Source organism: Podarcis raffonei, chromosome 2 (assembly GCF_027172205.1).
Source record: "Podarcis raffonei isolate rPodRaf1 chromosome 2, rPodRaf1.pri, whole genome shotgun sequence".
Lineage (NCBI taxonomy): Eukaryota > Metazoa > Chordata > Lepidosauria > Squamata > Lacertidae > Podarcis > Podarcis raffonei.
Genome location: NC_070603.1, coordinates 24,997,247 through 25,013,496, shown reverse-complemented (window position 1 = coordinate 25,013,496; position 16,250 = coordinate 24,997,247). Strand labels below are relative to the sequence as shown.

Below are 16,250 nucleotides of genomic sequence, written 5' to 3'. Positions count from 1 at the left end.
TGAAGGATTGGGGGGGGCGACCCAGATTCAGGGCGTGGGGAGTCCCATTGTGCAAGTCAAAGTTGTTCCACCCACACAATAAACTACTTTGCGCTACTTTAAATAAAACCCATTATGTGGCTTTTAAAATACCCATTGAAACAGAGAACAGATGGGGTTTGGCTGACACGCTCAAAAGGCAATAGAGATTTACCAGGCAAACATTTTTAAACAAGCAGACATTTTTAGATAGTTCCATAGGTTAGATGTCCCCGCAGAAAAGGCCCTCCTTCTGGCAAAAGGTGGGGGAACCCAAAGAACAGCCTCTGAAGATCACAATTTCGCCCAAGGTGAACCCTAACAATATAACCAGAAATGCTGCTTTTATTGACAATGCAAGATACTACGCCAATGGTGTTTAGTATCAGCCTAATGTGGAATTGATGCGGCCAACAGACTGTGAGCAAGGAAATCCCTGGTTCACATCTCACCGCTGCCATGAACTTCAGAGGTAGCTTTGGACAACTCTATCCCTCTCTCTCTTTGCCTGAGTCTCACATCTACATTATGGATGCACTTCTGCTAATCTCTTTACAGGATTTTTGTACAGAGATGATTTGTCTTTTAAAAGCATGGGGAAATATGCAGAGTTGTGCTACTGATAATATAATTTAGCAGAAATATAGATATAGAAACACAGATATGTAGGTACATATAAAAACAACAACCAGCAAAACCCAGTTAATTTTCTATTGGAGGTTGGTGAAATTACCTATCACAGCAGTGAGGTAGCCAGCTTCCTTCAGAACATCTCCCAAGGTTGTCTCATTCAACGGGAGGCCAGCCACCGAGGTGACAGCAAAATTGTGGGTCACTCCATTGCGAAGGCCAAGGCGGCCTGTAAGCAGAGAGGCTCGTGATGGGGAACAGGTGGATGCCGCTGAATGGAAATCGAGAAATCTAGAGGAGGTAAAAAAGAAGAAGTGAAGTTCCAACTATTATTTAGCATTTATTGTGCTTCCTTTTTCTTGAAAGAATTCACTCTGATCGAGTCAAGTTTAATGCAGGTTTTCTTAATGATAGCCTCAACGACATTGCAATCCTAATCTCTGTGCGTCCCCCACCCCCTTCTTGGTCCTCTTTCCTCTTTATAAAACACTTTGAACTCTCAGATCCATTTGTGACACAGCAAATGGTGACACAGCAAATTCTAGTTAAAGTGTTCTTTCTGGTGGAAAGCAATGCCTCTCTCCCTGGCTACTCTGGTTAGATGCTCAGGTCTCTTGTCCATTGCTAAGAGGTCTGGTCTTTATCCCCACATCCTTTGCCACGGTTATGTTATGGGGAAAATAAAGCCCTTTCTGACTGCCTAGAAGCAACAAGCTCTGCTTCCAACCCATCTTGGGTGTTCTCTATAGGTGGGTAAGGAAAAGGTCCAGCAGTTGTTATGCACGCACAAAAGTATTTGTGCCCACAGAATTAGCAAAACTACTAACTTGGAAGCGGAGGACAACGGAGAGCAAACAGGATTCATTGATAATACGAATGCTGATGCTGTCACAAAAGGAGAGTTCTATTAAATTGTCCCAACACTCTGACATCTCCAGCCAGGCTGGAGTTATCTAACCTCTCCCAGGAACATCATTCCCTAAGCAGGCTGGATCAAATTGTAGTTGCTTTTCTTTCGGAGCATCATGCTCTTAACTATGGACTGAGATGCGCACTGTCCAAAAACCAGCATACATGTCATGGGGGTTTAGGATTGGAGATGTGGCTTTTAATCCAGCTAAGGCAGGGGTCAGCAACCTTTTTCAGCCGTGGGCCGGTCTACCATCCCTCAGACCATGTGGGGGGCCGGACTATATTTTGGGGGGGGAATGAATGAATTCCTATACCCCACAAATAACCCAGAGATGCATTTTAAATAAAAACACACATTCTACTCATGTAAAAACACCAGGCAGGCCCCACAAATAACCCAGAGATGAATTTTAAATAAAAGGACATGTTCTGCTTATGTAAAAACACGCTGATTCCCGGACCGTCCGCGGGCCGGATTGAGAAGGCGATTGGGCCACATCCGGCCCACAGCCTTAGGTTGCCTACCCCTGAGCTAAGGGGTAATTGATACCAATGAGAGCTTTTGAGGAATTTGACAGTGTTAGAGGCCTGAGGAGTCTAAAAGGACCAAAACATAGGCCTGATGTTCCTGGAGGCTAGAATCAAGTCATGGGCGGGCAAGTCATTGGCAACACCTGAAGATTTTATGTTATGTTCACGTTCAGCTCTGAGGCAAGAATTTATCAGCCGGTGTGGCATTTTAAAAACCCAAACAGAACAAGAGTGGTATGAATCTATCACCTCCAAGATGAATGCCGTAGTATAAAAATGGAACAGCAAACAGAAGTTCTAATCACTGTTGCTATCTTAGCTCCCTGGACCGACAATTTGCCTGGGCAGGTTTTATAAGTCAGTGCTGACGTTTGTTGAGGAAGTTTTTATGAACTTTGCCCATCCCGAAGAAGACGCAACCTTTCATTATCAGGGAGAATCTTTGTACTAATCTTTGTTTTACAGGCCCTGAGATTACAGAGGCACATTTTGAAAACATGACAGGGAAAGGTAGAAATGAAAAGTGGGTTCTCTGGGTTTTAGAAAGCTTTTTGCAATTAGCGTTAATATCACAAGGACATTCCTCCAAGGAGCTCAAGGTGGTAAACATGGTTCTTGCCCCTTGTCATTTAATCCCCACAACAACCCTGTGAGGTACGTTAGGCTGAGAGGCAGTGATTGGGCCCAAAGTCACTCGCTGAGCTTCGTGGCTGAGTGGGGATTTGAACTCTGGTCTACCAAATCCTAGTCTGACACTCAAACCACAATGCCATATAGACTGCGAGTTTACATAGACAACAGCATTGATAACCGAGGGTTCTGGGGTGCTGGGGGAGCTAATACATTGTTGAAAGTCATCCATCGTACAGAAGGACTGGAAAATGATGGTGATTATGTTGGCTGGCCTCACGGAAATAAACAGAAATGCTAACAGTGAATAGCACAACCTGTCCCACCAAAACTGGTTGCTCCGTTCTGCTTTATGTACCGTATATTTCCACAATGTTTTTTGCAAAACAAAAAAAGTCAAAAATTGGGGGTTGTCTTATACACAGATGGTGAATGCACAGGGGTTGGGGCTCTGGTGTAGGTGGCGCAGGCTTGGGTTCTGGTGTGAGTAGCCTGGGCTTGGGTTCAAGCTCTGGCGTCGGCAGCCCAGGCTTGGGTTTGGGTTCTGGCCAGATTTCTTAATTTTGGGTTAAAAAAATAGGGGTTGTCTTATACATGGTGGCATCTTATACACGAAAAATATGGTAATTTGATTGTGTTGATATCTGAATTGGCTTGTTGTCCTCTTCCCTCACCATCCCTTTTTCATCACATTTTTAAAAGTGCAGGTCTGAGGACAGGGTCTGCATGACTTTTTAATCTTTGTGCAGTGCCTAGGGTAGCTTCCACCCTTTTTACGAACAGCAACAACAGTGGATGCTAAGCGTTGGTTTGAACCTTACCTCATGCCTTCCGTTGCTATCTTATCCAAGTGAGGCGTGTCTTTTTTCAGGTTCCAGTTGGACCCAAGATCTCCCCATCCAATATCATCTGCTAAAATTATTATGAAATTGGGTTTTTTGTAGCCTGATCTTTTCCCACTCGCAGAGACAAGTGTGTGTTGATAGTAGAAGAGCCCCAGGAAGCAGCTGGCCAGCACCAAGAATAGTCCCTTCAGAAGCAGAATCTCCATTGTATCAGAAATCTTCCACTAGGAAATGTCTCATGGATGCTAGCAAGTTAGCTAAAAATATGCTCTTATAACTCCGTTCGTGCTTCTTCACAGGCGATGTAAGAATTTCACATCATCAGAAACATATGCACCATCTGCAAAAAAAAGAGGAAATTATAAATAAAGATGAGAGGGAGGAAAACCCAGAGGCAATAGCAGCACACATAATATTTATATGGAGTGGGCCTCGGCCTATACCAAGCCTCTAGGTGATGGCCTGACTTGATGATGGTGGAAAACTCTGACAACATGGAGGGGAAGTTGCTGGAACCCACCAGAATTTTGCTAAAGCTTCCAGGAAAATCCAGCCCCACATCTATGGGAAGCAGAATCCCAAATTCATTAACAGACTCCAGTTTTCAGACAATTCTACAGCAAGCCTGCTTCAACCGTATTTGCAAGGTAGAGAGAAGTATGAGGACTCTTTGGACACTGAAGTCCAACGCCAGAAAAAAATTAGGACATGCTATATTTTTCCGAGTATAAGACTATACTTTCCCCCAAGGGGAAAAGTATAAGGGGGTCGTCTTATACATGGAATATTTAAAATATTTATTTCTTAATTTTGGGCTCAAAAATAGGGGTTGTCTTATATATGGGGTCATCTTATACACAGAAAAATACAGTACTTAAGCCATATAGAAATCAACGGGTAGGTTGGTCACACAACTAACAAGTTCGCTCCTTCTATGAATGCTTCCTTGAAGAAAAGTCTCTGTGTTCAAGGGGCATGTTCAGAAGCAAGTGTTCAGGATAGCACTCTGAAGGTCCCTAGATTCCACACAACTGAAGTACAACTGTCTCTAGAGCAGACCCAGCTGCCAAAACATTATTCACCTACTTATTTCCCCAATAGTCTCAGTAGATGAGGGTTCAGGTTTGGGTGAGGCGAGGGGCATCATTGGCACTCTTGACAGCTTCATGCAGAGCAGAGTTCAGGCCTCCACCACAAGAGCAGATCTCAAATTTTGCTTCAGGCATAATCATCCTCACACTGAGCCTTAACCAGAAGTTGCACCTCCATCTGAGTAGCTAGTTCGGCTTTCCTTGAGCTAAGCCTCCTTGTTTAAAAGGAGCCCAGCTTGCTATATCAGTCATCAATTCTGAAGGAGGGGGTGGTGGTGGGGAGACGCTGGCACGATAGGGTCCTTCAGCCCAGGTACTTCTGGTTTAGTATAAATACCCTGATAGTTATTCTTTCTGTCACTCCAAACCTCCAGTGATATCCCTTTAAATCAGGCATAGGCAAACTCGGCCCTCCAGAAGTTTTGAGACTACAATTCCCATCATCCCTGACCACTGGTCCTGTTAGCTAGGGATGATGGGAGTTGTAGTTCCAAAACATCTGGAGGGCCGAGTTTTTCTATGCCTGCTTTAAATCCACAAAATTCTCACCTTGGCATCTTAAATTGATGTCTGTTTTTCTTCTTCTGTGTATCTCAACCCGCATTAGATGACTTCTGAATTTGATCTGGAGAAGGGAGAACTTCTGACATACCTAGTTTGCCTGTACCAGAAGACAAAATTAAATAAAAACAAAATTTTCATTGGAGCAGGGGTGGGGTGTGGAAGACACATTTTTGCTTTGGCAGAAATCAGAATTGTCATTTACAAATGCACAGCTGAGTTAATTTTATGAGTGTTTTCACACATATGTAAGGCAAGGTTAAAAGAAGTATGCTTGCACACAGAAACAAAAACACAAGAGCAGCATCTGTTCTTCCTAACCACCACCATGCATAGATCTTTTTAAAATAAAAATATAGTTTTATTAATTTCCAATATACAGACACCCTCCATTTATGCATTCAGTATGTACGCAACTGTGTATATATGCATTGTGCCAAACCTGGAAGTGAATTAAGAATCGCTAAAACAGCCCCAGAAGAGGCGTGAAGCTGTCAGAAAAGTTGCAAAAACAGAACCTTGCAATCCCACAGGCCTTCACAATTGCAATCCCAAGAGCCCTCGCACCAACCATTGAGGCTTGTGGAGAGTTGGAGTTTGAAAAAGGAGGTTGAGAGAGAGGAATTGTGCTGGAGTTTGGAGGTTCTGGAGGTGTTTTTTGAGTCGTTCTTTGAGATGGCACCTAAAAGCACAGCCTCATCACCTTCCTCAGGTGATGGCAAACCCAAGAGGCAGTGAGTGGTACCCACGCTGGAGGAGGAATTGGAAGCGCTAGATTGCTGACAGGATGGCTTGAGTGTGTGTGTTGTGGCACACAAGTTTGGCAGGAATTGTTAGTATATCAGTCCTCCGTTGCTGGGTGTGTGATGGTTACATCACACGCCCATGTTTACTTTCTAGGCTTGGAAAAGCCTGAGAACGGAAGGTAGCCTTATCTCTTCCGCTCTGTTGTGTTTTTGTACTTTTTACTTTCTGTTCTCTCTCGGAGCTGAAGGGAGAGGACGCCATGATCGTTTTCCTGTAAATATTGCTGAATAAAAGATTAGAATGAGCACACAATTCTCCAATTCGTTTCTGCTGATCTCTGCTGAGTGTGCGTGCGCATAGGCATCTGCTATGTGATGCTGGAGCATCCCGGGACTGTTGATTTATGGACGTCCCGGAGCTGTGCAACACCAGGAAGACGCCCAGAGAGGTTTCATCTCATCTTGGGGGCTGCAAGACCCCCCCTCCTGGCGTATCCTGACAGGAATGAGTCCAGCATATGTGCCGTTAAAGTACAAGAGAAGAAAATCCGGGCATTGGAGGCAGCGAGTGCCTGTACACCCACAACTGCCAAGGTCCCCAGCCACGTGCAGGATGAGGCCCTGTTGAAGGCACGTGAGGCACTGACCCAATGGCTAGAAGACATGAACCGCCAGCATATCCCCATTGATGGCAGCACCTTGCACAAGAAGACTCTCATACTGTATGTGCACTTGAGGCAGCCTGAGAAGGAGTTCTGAGCCAGTTCTGGCTGGCTGACCCGCTTCAAACAATGCTTCGATTTGAAGAACATTGGCACCTGTGTTGAAACTGCATCCATGGACCATGAGGCTGCCCAAAAATGTCCTGACCAACTGAAGAGACAGAAGTGCCAGCTGCCCATCATCATGTTCCTCCTCAAGACACCATCAGCTCCACCAAGTGAGTCTCACCCACAGCCAAGCACTTTGGGGGTACCAGTCTACCTTGTTTGTCATTGTTTGCAAATCATCCTTCAGCAATGAGGAAGACTGAGTGCCTCCATTGCCACCATTCCTACCCGTCCAGTAGGGCTGCTGGTTTGTAAAAGGGTCTTTTTTTCTGGGGTTCCCAGAGGTTTTAGTCTGCAGGGTTTTTCAACGGGTGCTTCAATTAAACACAATTTCACCTATGCACACAGTGCCTCGGAAGGTAACCCCCACCTATATGGGTGGGTGATGCTGTAGAAGAGAAAAAGATACAAAAACAAAATCCTAATTTGCCACCCACACGTAGAAATCCTTACTGTAAAAACACATTCATGCCTGAACTCTCACTTATACTTACGAGGTTTTGAAGGTTACTAGAAAAGCAATCTTCTCTAGATCTGCAATATGATCAAGATAGGACATGCAAAGGGCAGGTCATAAAGGAGTCAGGGTTCTCTGTGCAGACAAGCGCAGAAGGCAGGCAAGCACAAGGATTTAAGAGGATTAAATGTACAAGGACATATGAAGGGGTCTTCGCTGCAAATAGTAGCTGGCTCCTGCTTGCTTGTGGGATCCCAACTTAACCATCGCTCGATTTGGGCAGGCTCTGAAGTGAGCTGCAATATATTACTGGTGCCATAAGGTATGGCAGCTGGCCTTTGCAGAGAAGGTCAACTACAAAATGAAAGGCACACAAGCGCATTCGAAAAAGATTACTTTATTGGGGAGCATTATTATTTTACTATATGTGTTAATAAACAAAAACCTAACCTATCCTCTCCTTCCCATCATGTAAGACTTTGTAACATGATAATTCTATGCTGGTGTGCATTGTTCGGGCTACTTTCTTCTAATTTTGCTAACTTGAACAAAAATTATGAATGACCTCAAAGGAAATTTTTTATTTGTTATGATCTTCTTTTCTCTTGTCCTGTCATAGCTCAGCAAATGATGTTCAGCTTTCGTTTGTCACATAAATGTATTGTGAAACTCAGGGAATGTTGTTTGGATAGGGACAGTCTTTCTTTTTCTCCTCTGTGCCTTTTTTGTTGTAATGTCTGTTTCACATGTATATGTATATGTGTTTGTGTGTGTGTACTGCAGTGAAAAAAAGAGTGTTAGAAATCAGGACAGAAGTGCTTGGATTGTAACCTGTAAAACTCGTTCAATAAACCAAGCATCTGAATGCAGCTTCTGTGCAGTATGGGCTAAAAAAGAACTTGCAGATTGTTTTAAGAATTTTAAGGTCTCAAGTGTAGAATAAATATTCATAAATGCACAAATATCTAAATATATGAACCATGCGTCTGAAATAGTATGTGAGAGCAATCCTGAAGCCATTTTGACTCTCTCAATGAACTCAAATATTCCTCTGCAGTAAGGGAGGCAAACAGCGAAAGCCTTCCCATTGTCTTTTTGCTTGCAAATCCTGTCTTAAGGGCGTATTTGTGTATGAATAGGGTGAGCCCGTGACCTGGATTCAGGAACTAAAGTATTAACCATCACAAAAGAATGGCCAGACTGCCCAGGTAATGCAATCAGTGACCATTGCCAGGTATCCGGGCAGGCAGGATTTCTGCTGTAGACTGCCTTCTTTTGTGATGTATGTATGTATGTTTTGAGATGGTGGTCTTGGGCTACAGGGTGGGCAATTTCAAAAGTCTATAAAATGGCTTGCACACCATCGTTTAGGGTTCTCCCTCCTGAGTGTGGTGACTGGGGACCATGTTGCAACAGTTCCTTTAACAAAGATCAGGCTTACTAGCCGTTTTGCTTCTCAATATTCAGTCATACCTCAGGTTAAACGTGCTTCAGGTTGAGTGTTTTCAGATTACACTCTGTGGCGACCTGGAAGTAATGAAGCGTGTTACTTCCGGGTTTCGCCGCTCGCGCAGATGCTCAAAATGACGTCACACACATGCGCGGAAGCGGCAAATTGCGAGCCACGCAGACGCGGGTTGTGTTTGCTTCAGGATGCGAACAGGGCTCCGGAACGGATCCCATTCGCATCCAGAGGTACCACTGTACTCTGGTTGACCTCTGTTATTTTCTCCTACTGCTAGGACTCTATACGGGCTCTGGAATACCCCATAAGGGAAAGGGAGCAGTTTCTCTTATAACACAGATCAAAAACAGTACCCACAGTTAGAACTGCCAAGAAGTATAAACAAAACAAAACAAAACAAAAATTCCTTCCAGTAGCACCTTAGAGACCAACTAAGTTTGTTATTGGTATGAGCTTTCGCGTACATGAAGTGTGCATGCACACAAAAGCTCATACCAATAACAAACTTAGTTGGTCTCTAAGGTGCTACTGGAAGGAATTTGTTTGTTTGTTTGTTTCAACTATGGCAGACCAACACAGCTACCTACCTGCGCCAAGAAGTATGCTACTTGTACCCCTGGCCATTTTGGCTTTTTTCACAAAGGGTTCTGCTATCCTATCATCCTACTGCCATGGAACAGTAAATTGTATCCCCGGGATGCAATCACAGAATCATAGAATTGTAGAGCTGGAAGGGTCCCCAAAGGTCATCCAGCCCAACCCCCTGCATTGTGGGAAATTATATTGGGACCAACAGATCAGCCAGTTTTATAACTAAATGAGCATCCACAAGGCATGAAAAAGCTGACGACTACAAAGTCAGAGCTGAAATTTTACAAGATGCCAACCTTCTGATCTTCTGAGAAACTGGACAAAACTGACTCAGTTTCCAGGTCTGAAAGCTAGTTGTTTGCAGTCATCAGCACCAGCCTAATCTGAAATGGCAGAATGAATGTTATCAGGGGAGGGCACTTGAAAAGTAGAAAGAACCAGCTTGAATAGCAAGGAGTACGAGACATTGTCAGTATAAGCAGTCACCAGAGGTTGGTGGAATGGGCTGGTTGAGTCCTGCTAAGACCAGTATTATGACAGATGTTTCCAGTTGTGTATCAATGGCCTTGGGGAAAGAATGTGCAGCTGAAGATACAAAATTGGTAGGTCATTCCATGCGACCAAGGGGTGGGGGGGCAGAAAAAGAGTGACCTAGTTAAATGAGGGGCATGAGTAAATACTTGAATAAACAAAACAAAACAAAGCCCTGTGATAGCAAGAGGGGGAAAGGAAGAAAACCCAAGAAGCACCCGCTGCAAGCCAAGAATTCAGAGGCGGACTGTTCTCAAACCTCCCAGACTCAAGTTCACTGTCAAAGGCCAAACTTAATGAATGAATGTGTGTGTGTGTAACGATTGGAGATAACAACTGTGGTTAAATAAAAGACAGAAAGGGCATCTGTACATGAGTTTCCTCCTGTCATTCAATATTTTAGTAAAACGCAATAACTGGTTATTCAGTTTTATAATGGTTAATATATTAAACATATCTCCAAGCAGTGTATAGAAAACTGAAGCAACAACAGACAACTTAAATAAAATATTACAAAAATACACAGTTGCATATAAAAACGCTACATTAATACCAAGTTACACACACATATATAGATATATCGAGCAATGTCAGTTCATTTTCCTTCTGACACATCCTCAGCGTTATCAAAAGGCCCCCGAAACAGATTGCTTGGCAGGCTCTCCTCTCTTTGACTGATGAGCCTAAGTCAGTCTGAACTTCTGGCAAAGGGCTATGTTTACTCTTAGAAAGCAAGCATTTCTCATGTGGCTTGCAAAACAGCAAACACTTCTCTCTCTTTTTGAAGGGGACACTGTGCTCTACCTATTTTAAAGGGCAAGAGAGACGCCTGGCCTGAACTTCTGGTTTAATGTTTGAGAAAGCTAAAACAAAGGTTGTGACGTCTTTGGAAGTACCTTGGAACAGGTAGCCTGAGAGCCCTATCTGCGTCAGAAAAGATTACTGTAAAGCAGGGGTCAGCAAACTTTTTCAGCAGGGGGCCAGTCCACTGTCTCTCAGACTTTGTGGGGGGCTGGACTATGTTTTGAAAAAAAGAAGAACAAATTCCTAGGCCCCACAAATAACCCAGAGATGCATTTTAAATAAAGGGACACATTCTACTCATGTAAAAACACGCTGATTCCCGGATCGGATTTAAAGGCGATTGGGCCGGATCCGGCCCCCGGGCCTTAGTTTGCCTACCCATGCTTTAAAAGTCTTCCTCTTCTTCCATCCTGTCCAGGAATCATTGAATTGTAGAGTTGGAAGGGACCGATCTAGTCCAACTCCCTGCAATGCAGGAATCTCGGCTAAAGCATCCATGACAGATGGCCACCCAAGCTTTGCTTAAATACTTCTAATGAAGTATTTGCTTAAATACTTCCTAATGAAGGAGAGACCACTAACTTCCAAGGGAGTACATTCTGCTGTCAAATGAACAGCTTAACCCTTTTCACCAATCCTTTCTCTTCTTCTTCTTCTCCTCTTCCTTCACATCTTTGGCTTAAAAAACAAAACAAAAACACGCTGCGTCTTACCAATTTACAAATTCTAGTTGGAAAAAAATCCAGTGTCCGGCCTACAATTGTATCCCAGTCATTGCTGCCCTAGACAGCATCTTAAAAAGAAGCAGAGACATCACCTTGCCAACAAAGGTCTGCATAGTTAAAACTGTGGTGTTCCCAGTAGTGGTGTATGGAAGTGAGACCTGGATTAGACTTGGTATACTTATTTGTACAACATTATTCTTGTTTATAAAACCCAATTAAAAAAATTAAAAAATAACCAGGATTAGAATACTGCTGTGTTAAGAGAAGTATGCTTACGGCATTACCTTCAAAGGAAGACTGGCTGATGGAAATCTTGGAAGACGCAGAGATGGCAAAACTGACGGCACTGATAAGAGACAGAAGTTTAGAATCTTTCAAGGACTGGAAAACCCTTCTGCTAACTTTCCATAGGCTAAGTTCACAGCAGGGTCTAAGAAGAAAAATAGCAGAACATAGTAAGAAATCTGTTAAAAAAAATGAAACCAGGTAAGATGGAATTCTTAAAATACAACTGCGATTATAAACGTTGAGTGTGGGTGAGTCATTAGTATTGTAGAATAGGATTATAACCGCTGAGTGGCATGGTGTAACTTTGAATATTGAAATAAAATAAAGTAATAAAAGGGAATGGAACGCGGGTGGTGCTGTGGGTTAAACCAGAGCCTAGGACTTGCCGATCAGAAGGTCGGCGGTTCAAATCCCCGAGACGGGGTGAGCTCCTGTTGTTCGGTCCCAGCTCCTGCCAACCTAGCAGTTTGAAAGCACGTCAAAGTGCAAGTAGATAAATAGGTACCGCTCCGGCGGGAAGGTAAACAGCGTTTCCGTGTGCTGCTCTGGTTCACCAGAAGCAGCTTAGTCATGCTGGCCACATGACCCGGAAGCTGTATGCCGGCTCCCTCGGCCTATAGAGCGAGATGAGTGCCGCAACCCCAGAGTCGGTCACAACTGGACCTAATGGTCAGGGGTCCCTTTACCTTTAATAAAAGGGAAAGAAAGGCAGCGAAGACTTAAAGAGTATGTGGGAAATGCTTGGTAAAATATCAAATGCTCAGTAGTTGGGGGAAAACAAGCAGTTTCCTGTAATCAGGGAAAGGGCTTCAGCGGAAGCAGAGAACAGTAGCAGAGTGTTTACAGATCACAGAATTCCACTATTCAGGGTGTTTTGTGTTTCTTTTGTGTAGGAGTTTGCTTTCCAGCCTTGACGCAATATATATGGTCCTGTCTGCAGCACTGGCAAGTGTCTCTCTTAAGACTGTATGAATGGGTGGGTTGATTCCTTAAGAAGTTGTGAATCAGTTGCCCAAGGAAAATAAACAGTAAAGAATGGAAATTAGCTCAGCACTGTAGAGGTGGTGATAAGTTTAGCATCTTCTTTTCCATGAGCTTCCGTGGGTGAAAGCTACTTTCATGACTCACGAAGGGGGCAGATACTCTCTCTTTTCCAAACTAGTTCCCAGGCATGGATGCAAACCTTAACTTGCCGAGTAAGTGCTGAGTCATCATGTAATCCAATTTGCTTGGTATAGCTACGTGTATGAGTCACCGACCAGCCAAAACTGGGATTTCTTGGAATCGCAACACTAAAACACACATGTAACACTGCTACGTTATCTTCTGATACACTTGATTTGTGCCTCTTACAGACACTCACACCCTCCCTCTGAAGGGCTTAGGAACAAGGTGCCTCAGGTCATCTTTGGAGGAGGGTCTAGAGACAGACCTGCCAACTGCCAGACTTGTTCTCTGCAATTCACGGAGAACTCACAAGGACTCGCACATAAACTTTAATTCCTAGCCAACTGAATCAATGGCCAGTCTTACACGGTGCCACTTCTTAGGAAATTCTAGCACAGAAGACTGGAAATTCTATTGTAAATCAACTACGTACAATCATACCTCGGGTTACAGACACTTCAGGTTGCGTTTTTTTGGGTTATGGACCCACCAAAAGCCAGAAGTACTGGAACAGGTTACTTCCAGTTTCAGGGGTTGCGCATGCGCAGCAGTGCTAAATCGCGCTTTGTGCATGCGCAGAAGCACTGAATCGCAACCTGCGCGTGTGCAGACGTGCCACTGCGGGTTGCCAACGTGGATCCCGCATGGATCACGTTCGCAACCCGAGCGTCCACGGTACAGTGGTACCTCGGATTAAGAACTTAATTTGTTCCCGAGGTCCGATCTTAACCTGAAACTGTTCTTAACCTGAGACACCACTTTAGCTAATGGGGCCTCCCGTTGCTGTCGTGGCACTATTTTTGTTCTCATCATGAGGTAAAGTTCTTAACCCAAGGTACTATTTCTGGGTTAGCAGAGTCTGTAACCTGAAGCATCTGTAACCTGAAGCGTCTGTAACCCGAGGTACCACTGTATTGGAAATGTTGCAACATCACGCACGCTGTCGCTTTCTGCAGAACTGAACTGCAAGGAGATAATGTTGGAACTGCCCTGTTGTCTGGAAAAAAGTGGTGATATATGGACTTGCTGAACATTAACCAGCAGGGAACATCTTTAGTTAAACAAAACAAAAGACTAAAATTCAATTTCCTAACCTTTAATCCATTACAAGGGCAAACTGAACACTAGAAAACAGACACGAAGGGCAATAAAATGGCTTTTTATAGAATTGTGCTTTTTTAACATTATTATTTATAGGGGAGGATAACAGCCTTGTGAAAGTTGACAGCCAGCTGCAGAGATACCATATTTCTCTGTGTATAACACAACCCCATGTATAAGATGACGCCTACTTTTGGGAGCCCAAAATTTAGAAATTGTTGTTGTTGAGCTTTATGGTGGCAATCCCCTGCTCGATTCCCCACGTCTCAGCACAGCCTTGCCTCGCCAGCCATCTCCCGGCCCTGAGTGCCTTGCCAACTCACCCAATACTTACCATATAAATATGTGTATAAGACAACCTCCAATCTTTGCCTTAAAAATTGGGGGGGAATTCATTGTCTTGTATACGGAAAGAATACGGTATTTAAAATCTTTGATGCTCTTGTAAATATCAAAGACAGCACTAGCACCGACTTCAATTGAACATAAAATTGGGAGAAGTCTGGATTACAGTGACTTGGCTGAGGACTTTACTTCCAAGAAGGAAGTTCATTTCATTGAATAGGATGGGCTCTTGTCTATACTGTTATTTATCAGTAAACTGACTGTCACCAATTTACCATATGTCATACAATATGCTTTTTAAGGAGGGTTTCTTCTTTTCTGTTTCTGTTTCCATAAGAGCATCACATATGAAGACAATGCCTTTTTTCCCTTCTGCTGTGATCTGTATTCATGTATTTACAGTGTGGTGTTGATAATGTGTATTAAGTAATATTCTCTGCTCCAGTTGTAATAAACACTGACCGCAATGATGCATTTATTCACACATTCATTGCAGCTTTACATACAGAATTAAGTGAAATTACGGTATATGTGCTTCCATACATTTAAGGGACCCCAAATGACTATTTTGCCCAAGAGCCCCCAAACCCAAATCCCCCCCCAAAAAAACTCTGCCTGGGCTATAAGGCAGGTCTCTGTCTGGATCCTCCTTTTCTGGAAGCAGATATAAAGATAATAGCCAAGAGAAAATTTATCATTATATGGATAAGACTACAATTTTTAAAAAAACCATTCAAATATAAATATATAAATATAAATAAATATAAATAGTTAAAGGCCTGATTACAAGAACAGCAAAAGAAATGTGCCTGTTTCTAAAATCCTAACACCTTCTTTTGTTTTACAATTACTTCCTAATTATTTGCCCCCTGTGTATCATCAGAAAGAAGGCACGCTATGCTTAAGCAGTACTTTTCATCTCGTAGAATTATTGTATTTTAAATTACATTTTTATTCCATGGGATCAAGGTTGAGAAAGATTTGCCGCCCAAGGAAAACCGAAATTTTCTGCTGCACTCCGCCCCCAGTTTCTCACCCTGCCCTGAACTATGCAACAAATGCACATTAAACGTTCACAATTGCCTGGAATACTTCCTTCCACCTGTTGGTTCTGATATTATTTTCATCCTGGACTTTGCAACTATGCCTATGTCCTGGGTGGACAGCCAATGGGAGACCAAGGGCCCCACATTATATCCCCAGGAATGCAAGGGGTATCACCCAATGAACCGCCAAGCTGCTTCTGGGCTTCCCCTCCAGCTGTTCCACCAAGACATTTTTACATAGCTTGAAGGAAGCAGCCCGGATCTTTTTGGAAACCAGAGCGTTTCGCTACTTAGCCTCAATGGCCGGTGAAATCTAAGGTTATATACTGCAGCTTGGTAAAGTTAGTTATTAGCTTATGCTGGAAAAATATAAGACAGCACCTTAGCAGGGGGGATGAGCAACTTCTCCAAAGTTATTCCTCTGGAGGAGGAGTTTAAGTCCTTATAAATATCTAAGCTTATTTGCTTAAAAAGAGTTGGGTATAGAGGCATCTTCCTTGTTCTCCCCTCATCACCCTCCTTGAAACTGTGGAGCCGAAGAGCCTTCCACTGTCATTGTCTCTGTAGAGGCATTTAGCTGGTCCTCCAGCCCTGAGGACAGCGGATTCTACAACACTGGCAATGGGGTAAGCCTACTATCATTTTGCTTTTCATTTAAAAGCCAAGGGAGAAATCTGGTTTGTACAGAGTATTTCAAGGAGGACGTGTCTCCCAGAGTGAAGCTCTACATGATGCTCCTTGGATTCTGTTCGGATCTGTTTTAAAACAAGAGACCCAAGAAACTCAGCTTCCATTAGAAGAACAACAGCAGGTACCTATCTGTGCGCAGATAAATATATATGGAGATAAGGTGGCAATTTTAGGATTCGTATCTACAAAAGGGAGTTATAGAACTGGGAGAATTCAACTGCTGTTCCAGTTCCTCTTTGGGAACAT

At 43.4% G+C, this 16,250-nt stretch overlaps 1 protein-coding gene across 10 annotated transcripts in view; it reads right to left on the bottom strand.

Moving 5' to 3' along the window:
• Positions 1 to 16,250, bottom strand: part of ARSG (arylsulfatase G) — a 119,980-nt gene that overhangs the window by 78,422 nt on the left and 25,308 nt on the right. For 7 of the 10 annotated variants that reach the window (XM_053375376.1, XM_053375382.1, XM_053375383.1 and 4 more), the window contains exons 1-4: positions 11,652 to 11,790; positions 5,207 to 5,318; positions 3,543 to 3,906; positions 752 to 939 (exon numbers count right to left, since the gene is read on the bottom strand). In XM_053375376.1, coding sequence (XP_053231351.1) covers positions 752 to 939; positions 3,543 to 3,772 — 418 coding nt within the window. In that variant the 5' untranslated portion in view covers positions 3,773 to 3,906; positions 5,207 to 5,318; positions 11,652 to 11,790. Of the gene's footprint in view, positions 1 to 751; positions 940 to 3,542; positions 3,907 to 5,206; positions 5,319 to 6,782; positions 7,183 to 9,603; positions 9,691 to 11,651; positions 11,791 to 16,250 lie in introns of those variants that run through there. The other 3 variants (XM_053375379.1, XM_053375378.1, XM_053375377.1) reach the window with 3 other exon arrangements.